Source organism: Micromys minutus, assembly GCF_963924665.1.
Source record: "Micromys minutus genome assembly, chromosome: 2".
In the NCBI taxonomy this organism is placed as follows: Eukaryota; Metazoa; Chordata; class Mammalia; order Rodentia; family Muridae; genus Micromys; species Micromys minutus.
In genome coordinates this window covers 103,567,783-103,589,997 of record NC_137971.1, presented here as the reverse complement: position 1 = coordinate 103,589,997, position 22,215 = coordinate 103,567,783, and the positions used below count along the sequence as shown (strand labels likewise).

The 22,215-nt window shown below is 42.5% G+C and overlaps 1 protein-coding gene across 1 annotated transcript in view; it reads right to left on the bottom strand.

Moving 5' to 3' along the window:
- The window catches only part of CCDC83 (coiled-coil domain containing 83), a gene marked incomplete at both ends in the record, with an annotated part of 39,892 nt that overhangs the window by 6,487 nt on the left and 11,190 nt on the right, over positions 1-22,215 (bottom strand). Inside the window, 4 exons of the mRNA XM_080911680.1 lie at positions 5,361-5,429; positions 8,237-8,328; positions 16,892-17,059; positions 20,926-21,088. Coding sequence (XP_080767806.1) covers positions 5,361-5,429; positions 8,237-8,328; positions 16,892-17,059; positions 20,926-21,088 — 492 coding nt within the window. The remainder of the gene's footprint in view (positions 1-5,360; positions 5,430-8,236; positions 8,329-16,891; positions 17,060-20,925; positions 21,089-22,215) is intronic.

Sequence of the window (22,215 nt, the reverse complement as noted above, 5' to 3'; positions counted from 1 at the left end):
GCACGCGTGGGAGGCAGCACACGGTTCTCCGGCTTTATCCGAAGTTGACTCCGAGATACCTTTGCAGGGTCTATATACCTTGTGACATCGTCTCCCTCTTCAGAGTGCACAGCGATGTTTGCATCGATTGCCGAGTCCCCTCTGCTTTTGAAACAATAGGGAAACAAAACCTTTCATAATCGTCTTAGGTTTCTGGAGTAAGAAACACGAGCGGGAAGAAAAGGCTGAAAGCCAGGTTCCTCCAAATACCTAAACAGTGCAGCTCAGGATCCCGGCAGACAGGGCAGACGCCTTCAGCCAGGGACCCAGGGGCCTGTCTGAAGTGTACACACTTCAGCTGCCATCCACTTTAGCCCTAAGCCTCTCTGAGTTTTGGCGTTTCCCCTTTTCCTGCTTCTCTAAGAGAGTGAAAGTCATTTGGAAATTTCAATTGTCTTCATTTTCCTAATGAGCATGTAGAATAAAAACACGCAGAAGAAGCAAAGCACCCTCACACACGTGGATGCTCCGGGCTTTTGCTGAGAGGGTGAGTGAGAGGATCTCGGAGGTGCCACTCTGAAACTCCGAAAGGAAGCCAGTCACCTGGGTGTGTTCCTGGGCAACCCTTGAGTGTAGTGCTAGAACTTACAAAAAGAAGTGGTTTTCATTCACTTTTGAGTAAATTTAATCATGCTAAATGAATATTTATTGTAATAGAAGAATTAAGCCTATTAAATTTCCTTAAAGTGTTTTACCCTTTTTTTCTAAGCTCTGTGAGTCAATTAAACTTGACATTTCCCCTTTTATTTCCAGTGAATTTTAAAAAGTGAAAAAAAAATTTAAATGAAACCAAACGTTATTTGAGGCTTCAGCAGAGTCAGGGCACCAGGGCAGCCTTTCTTATCAATCAAATATACTTTTTTTTTTTTTTTTTTAAAAAGTCATTTTCTTTACATCTAAAATCTGTGACATATTATAAATTCAGAATTAAATAGTTACTATAGGATTTTACTGTTGTATTTAATAAAGTTGTAATAAATTCCCCTACCCCATACCTCTGTCTGAAAGTCTTGTTTAAACAGGAAATTCATTCTAATTATTTTGGAGTAATAGTATGCACTCTTATTAAAATGACTTTACAAAGCTAATTTGATAATTGCCAGGCTAGCCCTGGTGGCTACAGCCTCTAGCTACTCAAGAGGCTTAGGTGCATGTAGAAAACAGAAGAAGTCCAAGAGTAGCCTGGGCAATGCAGGGTAACCTTGTCTCCAAACATAAAAAGGGCTGAGCTGAAGGGTGGTGCTTGCCTAGTATGCACAAGGCTCTGGGCTCAGTATCCAACACTGCAAAAAACAAGGTAAAATCTAAAAGGAAAAAGGCCAGATCTGGGGCCAAGTGGCTGAACCCTTGCATAGTGTGCACAAGGGCCCAGTTCCAGCCTTTTTCCCATCTCACACACAGGAAAGCGATTTGACACTATCGCAGAATTGTCTCCTAGTTTCCTAGACGCTTAGTCTACGCAGTCAGATGGGGAACAGGAAAGAGAATGGAAACGCTTTGAAATGGGAGTAACATTTCTATGAGTATGTCTGGACAGACGACAATGAGAGACAATTTAACATCCCTCAGTGGACATGTCGGCCAAGTGCCTTTAGGATATCCATAAATACATATTTACAGACAACTGAAAATGGACGCTTACAACTCAGGACTCAGACGAGGTAGTGCGGAAGATGTGCTCTAGAGACTCACAGTGGCTAACCTTCACAGGGTTTGAAGTAAGTTCTCCCAAAAAGGAGTGAGTTTGGGAGGGGAAAAGAGAGAGAGGTTTAGCAGTTAAGTCCCAGAGGACCGACTTCAATCCCCAGCCCCCCTTATGGAGGGAACTAACCCCTTCTAACTCCAGACCCAGGAAATCCGATGCCCTCTTCTGGCCTCTCTATAAGCGGCAGGCACACACACTGTGTGCGCACGCACTCCAGCAAACCGCCTGTCCCCATAAAAAGAAACGTAATACATCTCTTGTTAAAAGTTTTGTTCCATACACAGCATTTAAACACAGGACGGACGGCGATTTGTCTAAGTGTAAAGAGAACTTTTAGGAGTGGGCGAGACTGAATTAGGACACTAAGTATTGCTCAGAACCCCCAGGCCTGACTCCGGAACCACTAGGTGGAGTCCCACGTGGTTAGTAGGTACTTTGAGATGGACAAAAGCTGCTTTAAAAAAGGAAGGGCGTGCCTTGGCTCATTGTTTATAGATAGGAATGGTGTGAGGTTGTCAAGGTCAGGAGGACATAGCAACAGGCCCATGGGGCAGCTGGTCACATTGTATCTGTAGTCTGGACTCTGGTTTGCACAGTTCTGTTTTATTCAGGCTAGAACCCCAGGCCCACATTGCAGGTGGGCCTTCCCTCCTTATTTTAAACAATCTAGAAACTCCCTTAGAGATGCCCAGGGTTACGTCTCCCAGACGATTCTAGATCTTGTTAAGTTGATGGTATTAACCATCATGACTCCAAACCTGTTAACGTGGCACCCAATGTGTGTCCAGCTTCCACATCCAGAAGACCACCTTTACCGCCCTTCGTGCCTCTGAACTCACTGAAGAGTGATGCTGTCAGGTTTACGTGTTAGACCGATGTCTCTGAGTTTGTGTGGAGGGGAGAAGAGTCCGGCTTACGGGAAGTAAAATCCGGTAAAGTATGCTTATAGAAGGAATGTGGCTTTTGAGGGCCCAGTGTAAGGCAGCAGCAGAAAAGCAAGCAGTGGTTAAAGACAGGGCCTTGGTTACTGAAGAAGACATTTAGGACTTCCAAAGTCCCAACTCGGGTGACTATATAACCGTGGTGGGGTCCTTAAGTGGGACAGTCAGAGCATGGGACCGGAAGCAGTTTCAGGGAAAGAGGCAGATGTTGGCTGAGGAGCGCGTAGGTTTGGAGCCTGGAAATGACATCATTTCTAACGCCTTTTGATCCCCGAATCCCCGCAGCACAATTACCCTCAGGCATTTCTTCCCTGGAGTTTTGGGGAAGCCAGCATTTCCAGTTTCATATTTTTCTCTGTATACTAGCTTGTGTTGTTAAATGTGCTGTTCGGTAAATTCCTGAGGATGACCGAGAAACTGAGAAGTAAATCTCACAGCCCTTGACATTCTGGGAATAGTTTTTGTTTTACTTTGTTTTTTCCCTTTAGTCTAGTTGAGTGGAGTATAGAATTCCAAGTTCAAAAACATTCTCCAGGGAACGTTGTCACCGCGGCTGCTTCCTGTCCGTCTGCCTCCCTTTGCCACTTTCAAACACCAAGGATTTTTTTTTCTACTGCTCTGCTGATTTTTTTCTGCTTTCTCTTTTTAGAGTTCCTATTTCTTGGATGCGGTGCCTCTTGCATTAGTGATGCGTCTTGCCCTGCTCGGAGAGACTGCATTCTACGTTCTATTTTATATTTGATTATTTTGGCCTTGAAGGATTCTGTTTTCTAAATAGGCTGGCTCCCACACTTTCTGGTATGATCCAAAGCTCCTTTTCAGTTTTCCGAATTTCCCGTCAGCATCTCTTAGTGGCAGCCTTTATTATTAGTGCTGCTTCAGATCCATCATCTGGTCCTATTAGGAAGAGTCAAGGGTATGTGGTATTTTCTCCACCACTGTGTAAGTAGAACTGTTTTCATTCCAAGTTTCTCCTACGGGTGAGAGAGCAAGCCGAAGTCTGTAGAACGGCAGGGCAGGGCAGGAGGACCATTTTGAGTTGAGAAAGCAGGGGCAGGATATTTAGATTGTGCTCTCATGAACGCCACAATGGGAAATGTATACTTTTTGCATATAATTAGAAACTGTGTATCAGATGGTTTCAGCCTTCTTGGAGGGGGGTGAGGTTCCTAGGATAACGGCTTTGTTCTGCATGAGGGAAATCCCGGGGATGCTCACTGATGCAGACTGTGGCAGGGTCTTGTTTTCCCGTCCTTGCACCCCCACCCCACAGCACACAGACTCTGAGCAGAGGCTCCCCAAGGCGTCCCACACAGGCTGAGTTTGTTCTTCTCGCAGAACATCCGGACAAAATGTTAACTGCCAGTCTCACCAAACACAGCGTGCTCTCACACTTTTTCCCCCTCGGCCACATAATCTTTGAAACCTCACTTACCAGTTCACTCTACCTTTTATCTTTGCAGACGGGCTCTTTATTGTATTTCTATAATTTTAGTTCTCCCTTAGGAGAATAAGATGCATCTTGCAATCTTGAGCCACATTATCATTCACAGTTTGAGTTCTAAGTTAAAATGAAATGCTTGTGTATGTGTGATTCATCCCCTCAACTGGTAACCATATCTGTCCTCAGACACGCCTTAACACTTGGTCATCTAATAGCTCTTTTTGATAAGCAAAGATTATTTTTCAGGCCCTGTAGACATATAGATAAAAATATATAGCCTGCTCTGTGTACTAAGGTCACAGATCATGAGCAGAGTTTCAGTGTATTCACTGAATTCAGCAGAATTCAGCAATGCAAGAAAATCCTGAGAAAGGAGTTCTCAGGATGCTCTGAGAGCATTATGAAACGATTCACAGGGAAATGGGTCATGAACGTCTACCCCTAAAGGAAGAGTGCTCCTGGCAGCAAGATTAAGGAAGGACTAGAGGTCGGGACAGAGGGAGGAAGACTGGATAGATCCAAATAACAAAGGTTACTCAGATCGAGACAATGGTGGCATGGAAGTCCTTACATGACCACACCCAGCGAACACCATGTGGCCCCCGGCCCAGGGAGGAGGTCCAGGCTCAGGAGTTCCTGCGAGTTCTAGTACCAGGGTGGCAGAGAGAGACAGAGGCTGCAGGGCCATCTTGATCACAGGCAAACGGCCGTACTGTGTGTCTGTCTCAGTCCACAACTCCATTATCATCCAAGCTGGACCAGGGGTTACCAGTGAGGGGAGAGGGCCAGAGAGCTTCCTCCAGAGCTGGATGCAGAGGGAACCTCCGCTTTGACCGCAAGCTTTCACAAGGTGACGTAAGGCATTCTGCCCTGAGCATCAGGTCAGCGGGAGGAAAGGAAGTCTAAAAGGCTGGGCACATTCCCAAGGGAGCTGAGCTGACCCTTTAGCCCTGCCAGCCACCCAGCAGGAGGCAGCCTCGTGAGGAGCACTAGCTTGGGTTGAGGATACAACAGAACTCGGCACACAGAGTGTTCAGTGTGGATTAAGCACCCACATCATTTCTGGCGCTTGCTGAGTGAGTAACAAACAGCATAATAGGATCAGGTCTTTCTTTGACGATCCTTTATGTCAGTTAATGTCCCAGGCTTGCACTATGACTTCATCTCTATGGTTAGAAGTCATTGCCAGGTCAAAAAGAGAGAAAAGGCTATTTTGATACATTCCACTTACTTCGTTTTTTAGCCAGTCATTCTCCCAGATCTCTTGGTAGTTGGTCTTGTCAAGGAACCTTACAGCATGCTGAGAGAAAAGTATTCCGTGAAAAAGAGGTGTCACAAGGGGACACGCACAATCAGCACTGGTTGAACAGGCTTTACCTCATTTTAATCCTACTGTGAACCACCCCATCCGATACCTGTAACCTCACCACAACGCTTCGATAGCAGACACTGTTTCTCAGTGAGGTGGTTTTATGTGGCTATCATGTTTCTAATCAGTTACTAGAAGACAACACCACTTTTTAAAAATAAATAAAAAACTTCATTTATTTTATGATTTTATGTGTATGAGCATCTTCCTTTCACATATGCATGTATACCACAGGCCTGTCTGGTGCCCACAGAAGTCACGAGAGGGCATCAAATTCCCTGGGACTGAAGCCATGTGGGTTCTGGATTCGAACCTGGGTCCTCTGGAAGAGCATCAAGTGCACCCAATCACTGAGCCAACTCTCCTCCCCTTCAAGGTGTGGTTAAACCTAATAAGGGGGAGAATCTAAAAACCATGGCAAAACCAAAAAAAGAAATAGAGGCTGGGAAAGTAGCCCGTTGGCAACCGCAGCACAAGCAGGTGGAGCTGAGTTCAATTCCTAGCACTCACGTAAAAAAGCCCAGTGCCTGTGTGAGGCGGCTTGTGGGTAAAAAGCACAGTGAACACACTTCACCATCCAAGCTCCATCCCCAGAACCAACAGTGGGAGAGAACCAAATCCCACAAGTTGTCATTTGATCTCTCCATGTACCATGACACACGTGCACTCACACACACGTGACTTTTTCTTTAACGTTGGACATGGTAGGGTGCTGCTACCCCAGTACTGGGGAGACTGAGACAAGGGAAGGATCCCAGGGTTCACTGGCTACATGGTCCAACCAGTGAGTGAGTGCTAGGCCTGGGGCAGCTTGGCAGACAGCTCCCGAGGAACATCGCCTGAGGTGTGTCTCTGGCTTCCGTGTGGTGTACACACATCTGTGCTCGCACACAGGAACTTGTATGCACATAGATAAGAAAAATATTCTCCATTGTAAACATGGACAGAAACAATTTAATACCATGTTAAAGATAAAATTATTTAAGTTCATTTTGGTTTAAGATTGAAGGCTTAAACTAACCTAAGTTTTTTAAAGTGGAAATTTTCAATGAAAAAAATATCTGAGGTCATGTGTATTAAAAGGAGACATACATTTCCCAGGAAAACTTGCATTTCCATCACTGTAAAATATCATTGCTTTTAATTTTAATTTTATTTTACATGCATGGATGTTCTGTCAGACTGTGTTTATGAATACCATATGTGTGCCTGGTGCCCAAGGAGTTTGGAAGAGGGGACAGGATCTCCTGGAATTGGAGTTGTGGATGGTTGTGAGTTACTATGTGGGTGTTGGGGACCAAACCCAGGACACCTGTAAAAACAAGTGTTTTTAACAGCTGAGCTATCTCTCTAACCCCACCTGGACCTCCCACCCCTCCCCCGTAAAATATCATCTGAACTGAATCTGAAGGAGGCTTTTAACAAGTGGAGCAATGGTTCAACTTCAGTTATATATCGAACCTTAATGAGCACTGTAAAATCCACGATCCAGAACAATTACCTTAGCATGTCCATGGGTGGGACCCAGGCACCAGCCACCAAGGCCACACCTGAGCTGCGTCAGTAGTAGTAAGATGGTTGGTTCAGCCCAGAACACAGGAGGCTGCACAAGGCAGCTCACAGGCTGGAAACTCACTGACGCACCGGTGGGGTGGGCTTTACACAGTAATACCGAGCCATGATCTGAAGGAGCTCCAAGCTGAATCTGGCTCTGTTTTATGGGCCACCGTCCTATTAGCAAGTCGCTACAGCTCTCAGGATTGCTGAGAGATTTAACCGTCCTTGAGATGAACACTCAACATTGTAAATTTGCTTGTTTCATTTTGCCATGTAATACTCGCATAGACATTCTCAGTCATAATCAGTAATCATAATTACAGTAATTAAACTGTAATCAGATCACTTCGTGATGGAATTTCACCCTGAAAATAATTGATTAGCCACCCCTCCCCTGTCTTTTCTTTTCTTTTTCTTTCTTTCTTTTTTTTTTTTTTTTGAGGCATGGTATCTTTGTGTTGCTACTTCTCCTGGAACTTGGGATGTAGACCAGGCTGGCCTTAAACTCAGAGATTCACCTGCTTCTGCCTCTCAAGTGCTGGGATTAAATCCATGTGCCCCTACACCCAGCTCTGTAGCCCAAAATTTAAAAACACAGGAGTGTATTCTCCCAGTATTAGATATGTTTAAAATAGCTTTTAGATAAAGTATATTTCATTTAAAACACTTATTCTTAATATTTCACAATAGCCACATGATACTTTTATAATAACTGAAGAGTAAATTACTTGCTCCTTGTGAGGTTAGACACTACTTAAATATTCTCATTTAATCCTTACACTGTATCTTTAAGGTATATCTAATGGCCTCTGCTCTATACATTAGAGCACAGAAGTCCAGGAAAGCGAAGTAATGGGTTCAGTTGCACAGCTCGTGACGGCTGGGACTGTACCGTAAACTGCCTTGCTGCAGGACTCAAAGCTTTTTTGTGGAGGTGGTGATGCTTTTTTCTGTGTAGCACTACGGATCAAATCCAGTGCTGTGCACTTGCTAGGCACACATTTGATCACTACGCCACATCCTGACCTCCCTTCCTGAGACAGTTGACAGCAATTTAGATCATGATCCTCCTGCCTTAGCCTTCAGAGTGTTGGGCTTACAGTCATTCGCCGCCCCGCCCCTCAGTGATAAACACGGGAAGAATAAGAAGTTTTGCTTTGTTTAAGAGGGTTGGCACATACCTGTGTGGCCCATTCTTTCCTCTGCTGCAATTGGATCAGCGTTTCTCTGATTATTCTGTTTCTAGCATCTTCCAGGGTGACTTTATACTGTTCTTTAAGAGGAAATCAGAAGCCTTAGTGCGGCCCATCCGAGGTAAAACTGTGATGTTTATAAAGTTCACTTTTCCTCACTCTCTTCTCTCTAAATACTTATCCCCCCTCCCCCTAATTCTCAGGAATGTATTTTTTGGAAACATCTGTTTCTTCTCATTAGAAGAATTACTCCCATAATTTGCTGGCACCTTAGTCTGAAGTAGTGTAAGTTTCCAAAAATGTTTATATTTTTGAAGGATTCTCTCTCTAGAGGAAAATTCAAAACAATATTTGTATGGCATCTATCCTCTGTCTCACACAGCTTATGCGTTATTCTATACATCGGCCTCCAACTAACTAGATTGTCAATGCTTCCGGTGTATGATTCCCTGCACAGGAAGACACAGTGAGGAGAGGGAGAGGAGGCTGGAGGCAGCAGGCCTGAGTCTGTACTGAGCACCTTGCAGAAATTAAGTGCAGGATTCCCCTTCCTGCCGATTTTCTTTCCATCTAAACAGTCACAGCCCATGTGTGGAGGTCAGAGGATAAGTTCTGGGGCATTGGTGTCTTTCCACTTTCTTTCTGAAGCACGGTCTCTTGTTTCTGCCACTGTGCATAGGTAGCAATCCTCCTGCCTCAGCCTCTTCTCTCCCAATAAGAATGCCAGGATCACAAATACATGTCACATCGTGCAGGTTTTACATGAGTTCCAGGGATGGAACTGAGGTCCCACGATTGTGTGGGCTATTTCTCCATGTTTTCTTGTGCCCATAAATATCATTAGTGAGAGAGTGACGATGAAAACAATGTAAGCCTCAAAAGGTACTTAGGGATCATACAATAAATTCCCTCTCTGAAAGGAACATGGAGGACAACCACATAAGTCTGCCTCAGAGTGTGGAGAAAAATGAAGCCAAGTAAAGGAAAGAGAAAGGAAGCTGCACATTTATGCGCACACACACACACACACACACACCCTGATAAGTACATTTTTTGTTGGTGTGTATATGGTTTCAAGACTGACACTCTTTACTGGGCAACCAATAAAGGGGAGGGGTTATCCCTGGGAGATGCTAATTCCCTTCTTCAATCAATAGTTGCCTGAAGTTCTTCATCTATAGGTAGAACCCTGTGAAATTGGAGACATTTTCTTAACAGACCAGGACAGCTAGAGCAGATCTCTGGGATCTTGGTTTGATAGGGAGAAAATGGTGGGTCTAGTCTTCCAATACCCAAACTAAGCTACTAGGGGACTGGGGAGTTGAGCAAGCATTGCTACCCTCATCTGTGCTGAAAGGGAAATGACTCTCAGGCAGTGTGTGTGTGTGTGTGTGTGTGTGTGTGTGTGTGTGTGTGTTATTACTGCCTTGAACACAATACATTTTGAAGAAAAATATTTTGGAGTAAACTAAATGTGGCCAACTTCCAGTCATTGGTGGGCAGTGGTTTGAGGTTTCAGCACCTGAACTGTGGCAGCCAAGTAAGGCTCTTCAGGGGCAACTAAGGTTGACAAGATAAAAGTACTAAGAGAAAAGAGCTCCCTTCCAGTATCCATCTGCACCCAGATGAGAGCAGCCAGGAGCTCACAGGGCACAGGAATTGCAGTGCTGTCTGAGTGGACACTTCTGGTCTCCATATGCACCCAGAGCTAGGGCCATCCCACTGCTATTGGGACACACAACCTGTCCACAGAGAGATGAGAACCCAGGAGCACTCTCACTCCAAAGCCTCACAGCACCACAGTCCCACAGGACAGACAAGCTTCAGTCAGACACAACAAGATCACCTAGCATCACAGATAATAAGATGGCAAGAGGCAAGTGCAAGAACCTAAGCAACAGAAACCAAGACAACCTCGCAACTTCAGAACACAGTTCTCCCACCACAGAAAGTAGTGGATATTCAAACACATATAAAAATATGGACTTAAAATTATACCTCATGCTGATGTTAATGGGCTTCAAGAATCACATGAATAACTCCCTTAAAGAAATACAGGAGAACACAGGTAAACAAGTAGAAGCACTTAAAGAGGAAACACAAAAATTGCTTAAAGAGCTACAGGAAAACACAAGCAAACAGGTGAAGAAATTAAACAAAACCATCCAGGATCTAAAAATGGAAATAAAAACAATGAAGAAATCACAAAAAGACACAACCCTGGAGATAGAAAACCTAGGAAAGAAATCAGGAGTCATAGACACAAGTATCACCAACAAAATGCAGGAGTTAGAAGAGAGAATCTCAGGGGCAGAAGATACCATAGAAAACATTGACATAATAGTCAAAGAAAATGCAAAAAGCAAAAAGCTTCTAACCCAAAACATCCAGGAAATCCAGGACACAATGAGATGACAAAACCTAAGGGTAAAAGGTATAAGAGAGAGCAAAGATTCCCAATTTAAAGAACCAGTAAATATCTTTAATAAAATTAAAGAAGAAAACTTCCCTAACCTAAAGAAAGAGATGTCCAATAACATACAAGAAGCCTACAAAACTCTAAATAGGTTGGACAAGAAAAGAAATTCCTCCTGACACATAATAGTCAAAACATCAAATGGACAAAACAAAGAAAGAATATTAAAAGCAGTAAGGTAAAAAGGTCAAGTAACATATTAAGGCAGATGTATCTGAATTACACCATACTTCCAACAGAGACTATGAAAGCAGGAAGGTCCTGGAAAGATGTCATACAGACCCTAAGAGAACACAAATGCCAGTCTAGGCTACTATATTCAGCAAAATTCCCAATTACTATACATGGAGAAACCAAGATATTCCACAACAAAACCAAATATACACAATATCTTTCCACAAGCTCAGCCCTACAAAGGATAATAGATGCAAAAACTCCAACAAAAGGAGGGAAACTATACTCTAGGAAAAGCAAGAAAGTAATCTTGAAACAAACCCAAAAGAAGATAGCCACATAAACATAATTCTACCTCTAACAACAAAAATAACAGGAAACAACAATTACTATTCCTTAATATCTCTTAATATCAATGGACTCAATTTCCCAAATAAAAAGACATAGACTTACAGACTGGATACATAAACAAGACCCAGCATTTTGCTGAATACAGGAAACTCATCTCAGTGACAAAGACAGACACTACCTCAGAGTAAAAGCTGAGAATTTTATTTTCCAAGCAAATGGTCCCATGAAACAAGCTGGAGTAGTCATTCTAATATTAAATACAATTTAGTTCCAACCAAAAGTTATCAAAAAAGACAAGGAAGGACACTTTTTATTCATCAAAGGTAAAATCTATCAAAATGACCTCTAAATACTGAATATCTGTGCTCCAAATACAAGGGCACCCACACTCATAAAAGAAACTCTACTAAAGCTCAAAGCATATAGTGCACCACACACAACAATAGTGGGGGGGTTCAACACCCACTCTCATCAGTGAAAAGATCATGGAGACAGAAACTGATCAGAGACACAGTGAAACTAACAGAAGTTATGAACCAAATGGATTTAACAGACATCTATAGAACATTTCATCCAAAACCAAAAGAATACACCTTCTTCTCAGCACCTCACACCACCTTCTTCAAAACTGACCATATAATCGGCTACAAAACAGGTTTCAACAGATACAAGAAGATCGAAATACTTCCATGCATCCTATCAGATCACCATGGACTAAGGCTGGTCTTCAATAACAACAAAAACAGCAAAAAGCTCACACACACATGGAAGCTGAACAATGCTCTACTCAACTCAATGATAGCTTGATCAAGGAAGAAATGAAGAAAGAAATTAAAGACTTTATAAAGGAATTTAATGAAAACAAAGGTACAACATACCCAAACTTATGGAATAGAATGAAAGCAGTGCTAAGAGAAAAACTCAGAGCTCTGAGTGCCTCTAAAAAGAAACTGGAGAGAGCATACACTAGCAACTTGACAGCACACCTGAGAGCTCTAGAACAAAAAGAAGCAGATACACCCAAGAGAAGTAGACTGCAGGAAATAATCAAACTCAGAGCTGAAATCAACAAAATATAAACAAAAAGAACTATATAAAGAATCAACAAAACCAGGAGCTAGTTCTTTGAGAAAATCAACAAGATGGGTAAACTCTTAGCCAGACTAACTAAAGGGCACAGAGACAGTATTCATATTAACCAAATTAGAAATGTAAAGAAAGACATAACAGCAGAAACTGAGGAAATTTTAAAAACTTATCAGATCCTACTATGAAAGCCTATATTCAACAAAACTGGAAAATTTGGAGTAAGATACCAGGTCTCAGTGTTAAATCAGGATCAGATTAACCATATAAACAGTCCCATAACTGCTAAAGAAATAGAAGCAGTCATCAGAAGTCTCTCAACCAAAAAAGCCCAGAACCAGATGGATTTAGTGCAGAATTCTACCAGACCTTCATAGAAAACCTAATACCAATACTCTCCAAATTATTCCACAAAATAGAAACAGAAGAAACGCTACCCAATCCATTCTTTGAAGCCACAATTTCACTTACACCCAAATAACACAGAGACCCTATAAAGAAAGAGAACTTCAGACCAATTTCCCTCATGAACATTGAAGCAAAAATACTCAATACAATTCTTGCAAACCTAATCCAAGAAAACAACAAAACGATCATTCATTATGATCAAGTAGGCTTCATCCCAGGGATGGAGAGATGATGGTTAAATATACAGAAATCCATCAATGTCATCTACTGTATAACAAACTCAATGAAAAAAAAAAACTCACATGATCATCTCATCAGATGCTGAGAAAGCATTTGACAAAATTCAATCCCCTTTTATGTTAAAAGTCTTGGAAAGATCAGGAATTTAAGGCCCATACCTAAACATAGTAAAAGCAATATACAGCAAACCAGTAGCCAACAGCAAAGGAAATGGTGAGAAACTTGAAGGAATCCCATTAAAATCAGGGACCAAACAAAGTTGCCCACTCCCCCCCCCATGTATTCTATATAGTACTGGAAGTCCTAGCCAGAGCAATTAGACAGCAAAAAGAAATAAAAGGGATATAAATTGGAGAGAAAGAAGTCAAAATGTCACTATTTGCACATGATATGATAGTATATGTAAGTGACCCCAAAAATTCCACCAGAGAGCTTCTACAACTGATAAACAACTTCATCAAAGTGGCTGGATATAAAATTAATTCAAACACATCAGTAGCCTTCCTCTACTCAAAGGATAAATAGTCTATAGAAGAAATTAGAGAAATGGGACCCTTCACAGTAGTTACAAGATCCTAACCAAGCATGTGAAAGATCTCTGTGACAAGAACTTCACATCTCTGAATAAAAAATTAAATAAGATCTCAGAAGATGGAAAGATCTCTCATGCTTATGGATTGGCAGGATTAATATAGCAAAAATAGCCATCTTGCCAAAAGCAATCTACAGACTCAATGCAATCCCCATTAAAATTCCAACTCAATTCTTCATTGAGTTAGAAAGAGAAATTTGAAAATTCATCTGAAATAACAAAAAACAAAAAAAAAAAAAACAAAAACAAAAACAAAAAAACCAAGAATAGCAAAAACTATCGTCAACAATTAAAGAACTTCTAAAGGAATCACCATCCCATACTCAAGCCATACTACATATCAATCATTGTAAAATATACATGGTCTTGGTACAGAGACAGGCATGTAGATCAATAGAATAGAATCGAAGACCCAGAAATGAACCCACACACCTATGGTTACTTGATTTTTGACAAAGGAACTAAAAGTATTCAATGGAAAAAAGACAGCATCTTCAACAAATGGTGTTGGTTCAACTGGCAGTCAGCATGCAGAAGAATGCAAATCAACCCTTTCTTATCTCCTTGTACAAAGCTCAATCCAGGTGGATCAAAACCTCCATATAAAACCAGATACACTGAAACTATTAGAAGAGAAAGTGGGGAAGAGCTTAGAACACATAGGCACAGGGGAAAATTTCCTGAACATAACACCAATGGCTTGTCCTCTAAGACCAAGGATTGACAAATGGGACTTCAGAAAATTGCAAAGCTTCTGTAAGACAAAGAACAAAACAGAAACCAACAGACTGGGAAAAGATCTTTGCCAATCCTATGTCTGATAGAGGACTAATATTCAAGATCAAGAATCAACAAATGGGACCTCATCAAATTGCAAAGCTTCTGTAAGGCTAAGGACACTGTTAAGAAGAGAAAATGGCAGCCAACAGATTGGAAAAGGATCTTTACCAATTCTACATCTGATAGAGGGCTAGTATCTATTATATACAAAGAACTCAGAAATCTAGACTATAGAGAATCAAATAATCCTTTTAAAAATGGGGTACAGAGTTAAACAAAGAATTCTCAGCTGAGGAACATAGAATGGCTGAGAAGCAGCTAAGGAAATGCTCAACATTCCTAATCATCAGGGAAATGCAAATCAAAACAACCCTGAGATTCCACCTCACATCAGTTAGAATGGCTAAGATAAAAAACTCAAGTGACAGCAGATGCTGCTGAAGATGTGGAGAAAGAAGAAACTCCCTCCATTGTTGGTGGAGTTGGTACCTCGTACAAACACTCTGGAAATCTGTCTGGTGGTTCCCCAGAAAATTAAACATAGCACTACCCGAAAATCCAACTATTCCACTCCTGGACATATACCCCAAAGATGCTCCAACATATAGCAAGGACACATGCTCCACCATGTTTATAGCAGACTTTTTATAATAGCCAGAAGCTGGAAAGAACCCAGATGTCTATCAATAGATGTATAGATACAGAAAGTGTGGTACATTATCATCCTGAGTGAGGTAATCCAGTCACAAAAGAACACACATGGTATGCCCTCACTGATAATCAGATACTAGCCCCAGAAAGCTCTGAATACTCAATACCCAAGAAACAATTCACAGACATTATGTAGCTCAAAAAGAAGGAAGGCCAAAGTGGGGATGCCTCAGTTCTCCTTAGAAAAGAGAACAAAATTCTCATGGGAGAAAATGCAAGGTCAAATGGAGGAACAGGGATTGAAGAGAAGATCACTCAGAAGCTGCCTAACATTAGGTTTGTGTTTTACTCCATGGGTGCTTTGGAGGGTTTGGTTGGTTGAAAATGTTGTTCTTCCCATGAGGTTGTACCCCCTTTTAGCTCCTTAGGTCCTTTCTTTAGCAACCTCATTGGAATCCCCTAGTTCAGACCGATGGTTAGCTGCAAGCCTGCTCAGCTGTATCTATATAACTCTAGGATAGTCCAGAGGGGGCATGGCAGGGAAGGAAACAGGATAACATTTGAAATGTAAATACAGATAATATTTAATTAAAATATGTCTACTAAAATAAAAATAAAATAAAAACAGAAAACCAACCAACCAACCAAACAAACAAACAAAAAAAAAAAAAAAAAAAAAAAAAAAAGAAAGAAAAGAAATAAGAGCTCACTCTAAGGGGTGGACAGGGGTCAGCAATAAAATTGTGTGTATCATAAAAAAAGAGTTAAGCAGGTTTGGGGAACTAGTATAGCTTGACATTTGGAAATCGAGAAACAGACGTCTGTGTCATTCTAGATGACGTACGCGCATCCCCACAGCCGCCTTTTTCTGGCTTTCATTTGGAATCTCATGGCTATTCAACCCTTCCAGTCCTGCTAGTAAAATATCTGTCTTTGATTCAGGCTTTGGTCCAAAAGATTAATGCTAATCATTTCTATAACCTTCAAACACAATTATCTAAATGTCGTTGTGGGTCAGAACTTCAGCTGCAATTAATTTTTTTCATTTTTAGCATAAAAAAAATCACAGAGCCTGGAGTTGGATAACATGACAATTACTGCCGTAAGTCACCTAAAGTGGGTGACTGGACGTGGCCCGAAGGCCTGGCTCCGTTGTTGTACTAGTGCTGAAAAGTGATAGGAACACTTTACCTTGTTCTGCACTCCATATGCTTTTTCTTAAAACGTATAAAAGAGTGGAGTGCACTGCACTGCTATTGTGAAACTCTCATGGCTGCCCTGTGCTTCCCTTAGCAACCACACGCACGCTGAAGACAGTGAAAGAACGCAGGGTATGCAGAAATCTTGGAAAAGTTCGAGACACTACAAGCAAGAGCTTAGGCGATTGTGAGTTTGTACTTCAGGACTCTTGGCCGTTCTAGCTGTCTAATCTAAGCTGCTCTCTTTGAAGAGGTTAACCCCAAACCACGCAGGCTAATGCTTGTTGGCCAGGATTTTACCTTCCAGTTGTTTCTGGCTCTGCTTTGGTTTTTCTCACCCACTGCCTGTGGAGACTGATCCTGTCTCAAACTCACGTTTAAGCCCTGGTCCCCATTCTAGGCTGACTCTCCTGTCAAGAGGAGTGTGTTTATTGGTCCTTTGTAGTCCTTTGACACAGGAAACACACAGGTCATTTAAATTGATAACACATTTTCCTTTGGCCCTCAGTCCTCAATGTCTGCCCAGACCCTCTGACCCAACTAAAGTACAATCTCTGGTTTTTATGGGCTCACAGATGGTTTTCCTGTTTTGATATTGAATGGTTTGGGGGAGTGCCTGGCTTTTGTCTACTAAACACGACCCTCCTGCTCATTTTATTGAATTTGAACTAACCATTGCAACTGACCTGACATTTTCTCCGCGTTCTCTTTAACGGTGTCAATGTCATTCTGTAAGGAAGCAATGAGCTGGGCGTGCTGTGCACTTCCCACACTCCTGTACTCTTCCCAATACTCCTTTTCACCCAATTTTTCAAGAAACAGCTTCTCAGCCTCATTTATTTGTCTGCGCATTTCTGTTGGAAAGAAAAACAAACCACGTGTCATTTCTTTCGTTCTTAGAACCATTGTAGGGTTTTTACAAAGTGAAGATCTGGTGCTAACCCGTAAGTAACTCTTAAATACCATGGTGCCTTGAATAGGCATGGCTGCCGTAGACGAGGGTTTGAACGCTTGGCCCATAGGGAGGACACTATGAGGAGATACGGCCTTGTTGGAGGAAGTGTGTCACTATAGGGGCGGGCTTTGAGGGCTCCTATGCTCAAGCTACACCCGGTGTGGACACAGTCTCTTTCTGCTGCCTGTGGATCAGGATGTAGAACTCTTAGCACTTTTCCAGCACCGTGTCTACTTGGAAGCTGCCATGCTTCTTGTCATGACAGTGATACTAGACCACACCTCTGAAATTGTAAGCCATCCTCAATGAAATGTCCTTTATAAGAGCTGCTGCGGTCATGGTGTCTGTTCACAGTAATAAAATTCTGACTAAGGCAAATGCGATGTGTACAACTTTTGGAAATCTAAACTATTCAAATTATTAGATATTTCTCATGATAAATCTAAACATAATTAAACTTTCAACTCTGAAATAGAAACATGATTTAAGACTATGTAACTGAAAGATTATTTACATCTAGGAATGCACAAACTAAAATCTATGATTGTTTCATAAGGGTCCCTATTGGCTCAGTTGTTCATGGCTTATGATGTTTTTATAAAAATAATTTATTTTAAATTGTAATGTATGTGTATGGATGCTTTTGCCTGCATGTATGTGTGCCACATGTATGTCTGGTACCTGAGGAAGCCAGAGATGGCATTACACCCTCTGGGACTAGAATTATAGATGGTTGTGAGCCACCATGTTGGTGCTGGGGACTAAATCCCAGTCCTCTGCAAAACCAGCCAGTGCTCCAGCCCTCTACAGTTTATAACACACACTCCAGCCCTCTACAGTTTATAACACACACTCCAGCCCTCTACAGTTTCTCACACACACTCCAGCCCTCTACAGTTTATAACACACACTCCATCCCTCTACAGTTTATAACACACACTCCAGCCCTCTACAGTTTATAGCACACACTCCAGCCCTCTACAGTTTCTCACACACACTCCAGCCCTCCACAGTTTCTTACACACACTCCAGCCCTCTACAGCTTATAGCACACACTCCAGCCCTCTACAGTTTCTTACACACACTCCAGCCCTTTACAGTTTATAACACACACTCCAGCCCTCTACAGTTTCTCACACACACTCCAGCCCTCTACAGTTTATAACACACACTCCAGCCCTCTACAGTTTCTTACACACACTCCAGCTCTCTACAGTTTCTCACACACACTCCAGCCCTCTACAGTTTATAGCACACACTCCAGCCCTCTACAGTTCCTTACACACACTCCAGCCCTCTACAGTTTCTTACACACACTCCAGCCCTCTACAGTTTCTCACACACACTCCAGCCCTCTACAGTTTCTCACACACACTCCAGCCCTCTACAGTTCCTTACACACACTCCAGCCCTCTACAGTTTCTTACACACACTCCAGCCCTCTACAGGTTCTCACATAGACTGTTTTTTCCAGTCATTACTCCTCTGCAGGAAAATGACTTCAACCTCTGTTCCTTTTCTAGTCCTTTTCAAGCTCAGCTCCCCCTCCTTAGTGCCGGGATTACAGGTATGCCAGCACGCTTAACTCTGACAATCACTTTTATTACTCAGTCGTTTGATTTAGTCATCAAAAATTCATTTTTGTTTTTGCTTTTCTTTGAGAAATGATATAGCATGGGACAGTCAGAAACAAGTGTTTTATTCTCCCAAGTTGTAAGTCTGCAGAGTGAAAAATGAGTTCTCTGATTAAATCCACACAAATATTGAACTATTTCAAACATATAACCTTTTGGCCTGCCCTGGAACACTTACTAAGTGTGATTTTTTAAATTTAGTTCATAAGCCTAACTATAATACTCCCGTATGTCTTGAAACACGAAGCACTGCTGAGACCCACATACAGCGAACCTCACAGTGACTCCCCACACTACCTGCTCTGAGAGACCCTTGAAGGCAACACTACACTCACCATCCCTGCAAATCCAGCCTTCATAGACCTGATAATTAACTGGTTGGTTGAGTAAATGTTTATCGAAGGGATGCCGTTCAGTTCAGAAGTTCTGAGGAACCCTGAGCATTTTTTCCCAGCCACCCAACGACACACATAAAGCCATGCAATACCGTAAAATGGTGCTTGTTAAAGTTGCTGCAGCTATGAAAAGCAGACGGACAACTGTCCTCTCATGTGTCAGACTGCTACCGTCTGAGTCCTGTGCTTCATTTTGCTCTTGAGGGGAGGATTGGTAGATGTCATGGAAGTTTTAGAGAGAGTCTGATGAACACATCTGATGGCTTATCTTGACTCCCTCCCCCACTTCTCAAGGCACCTGCTGTCTCATTCCCCTCTCTTCCTTAGTCTCTCTGGCAAAACTCTTTGGAAGCGTCACATGGCTTATGTCACTTTCTACTAAGTCATCCAACTTGGTCTCCATTCAGCATGTGTCCTGGCTGCTTTTTGTGTCAACTTGACACAACCTGGAGGCATTTTGGAACTAGGATCCTCAGCTGAGATTGACCTGTGGGCTAGCCTGTGATGCATTTTCTTGATTGGCAATTAATGTAGAAGCGCCCAGCTCACTGTGGCTGGAGTCAGCACTGGGTTGGTGGTCCTGAGTGGTTCGAGAAAGCGAGTGGTATGAGTAAGCCATGGGGGGAGGGGAGTCAGAGAACAGTGGTCCTCCATGGTGTCTTCCAGTTCCTGCCTTGAGTTCCTGCCCTGACTTCCCTCACTGATGGAGTGTGACCCGAGAGTTTGTAAGCTGGAATTAACATTTTCCACCCCAATTGCTTTTTGTAATGTTTTATCACAGCAAGAGAAACCCCAAGATAACATGGCATCCTTGTGCTTAATTGCTTCCCTGCTAACAGATGCACCTCAGCGGGAGCCATTCGCACAAGGTGACTTAGTCAGAGTACTTGGCCATTCTTTAAGATGTCATTCCCAATGCAGGGGACATTATAAAACAGAGTATTTTTGGAAATGTTGACAAGAACTGTGGGATGAGAGAAGAGGATACAAAAGTTCACATGTCAGGATTGCACGTGTCCAGTTTTCTAGGAGGGTCATGCACTTCCATCAGCAAGAGTCTAGGCTCCTCCACTGCCCTCCACAGCACTCTTTCCCTGTTTCCTCCTTCCCAGTTCTCAGTTGTTTTCCTCTAATCCGGCAAGGGGATGCCATTATTCTGGGGGAAGGGGTGTCGATGCCTGCATTAACTTTAGCGTGCCCAAATCTAAAGCGAAGCTAAGGTCAACAAAACTCTCTAACAACAGAGCTTCACACAACAGAACATCCAAGAGTGTTGCACAGGACTTCAGCAGGGCCTAGGACAAGAGAGCCCATCCTTTGTCATAGTCAGAGTGTCCCTCCTCACTCATCATTGTCTCTAGTCCTCCTCACTGGTCACTCACTGTCTGGTCCTCCTCACCGGTCACTGTCTGGTCCTCCTCACTGGTCACTGTCTCACTGGTCAATGTCTGGTCCTCCTCACTGGTCACTGTCTGGTCCTCCTCACTGGTCACTGTCTGGTCCTCCTCACTGGTCACTGTCTGGTCCTCCTCACTTGCTATCACCCTAGTCCTTCCCTTCACTTCCTTCAGTGCCTCTGCTCACTTCCTTTTTTCCTTCTCCTGTCTTTATACCAACATGGATTGTGGCTGTGGAGGCAATGACATAATCTGAAATAGAGTCCTCCATGGGAAGGCCAAGGCATTACCTTACAGATAAGTATAACACTTGTGACAATTTCTAAGTTCCTAGCTAACCTTTTAAGTTTGCCTCCTGGTCTTGTTCAAACTTCCATTTCTCCTTCATGGCCTCCTCCACATCCTCTCTTGTTACGGCCGGCACCGTGTCCAGCTTCTCCTTCTTCAGCTCTTTCATGAGGTTCTTTATGTGCCATTTCTGCTCTTCCTTCAAGCGTTTGTTCTGCCATGGAGACCAACAGTGTTACACATCTGCCCAACCCCTTACACCATTTACCCAGAACGCAGGCACATCCCGAGGCTTGCAAAGTGAGAAGGAAACACTTAATTACCCAAGGTATACAGCACTGCCTCTAGTAGCTTCCAGAACATGTAAGATTCAACATGAAATCAATTCAGTTCTGTAGCCACCAATACAATGTCATTTTCTTAAGAACGTGTTATCAATTTCCCAGCCTATCACCCTCCCACAGTCTCCATGAGGATGAAGCTAACTTGTTGAAACTCCCACTAACCCTGCTTTTGTTTAGACCCCTAAGTTAGTCACCTACCACGTGTACAGTCAGATGCTGGGCACTAAAATGATATCTATTAGCAAAACAGAGAAAAGTCCTGCTTTCATGGAACTGCCATTCCATAAAACCACAGATGACATAATTCATAATCACTCACCATTCCAAGTTTTACAACTGATATAAAAAGCAAATTATTCTTGTGGTTGTCTGCTCCATGCTCCTCACATGCATATCTAACTGACTGAAAGTTTATTCTTGCCACTGTTGTCTTACTGTGTGTATCAAGGAGTCAAAACTGAAAGAAGTCGTGGTCTGACCCGCCCTTCGGGAACTACCAATGGGAGTCTTTTACAGTGACGTCAGTGGTCTGACCCGTCCTTCGGAAACTACCAATGGGAATCCTCTACAGTGACATCAGTGGTCTGACCCGTCCTTCGGGAACTACCAATGGGAGTCTTTTACAGTGACATCAGTGGTCCCAGAAAATGACTTGAATTCATGAGAAAACACAAGAGTAGCAGCACAAGCAATGGCATAGGTAAATCTGAAATTTATGTATGTAGACTTTCTAATTGTTTTATGTGAAACACATCTGTGTAGAGTAATGAACAGAGACCTTCATTTCCTTACCGACCAGTCAATCATGTTTATAAAGTGCGCTTTATATGATAATAGACCTGAGGGGGGAGGACACAGAGCAGCCTCTCCATACCATACTGAGATCGAGTTGGTATTGATCTTAATTAGATTACTATAAATTACGATGTTAATTAGAATCCTCAAGGAAGTCACTAAAAACATAAAAAGAAATGATAAAAGAAATGATAGTCTAAAA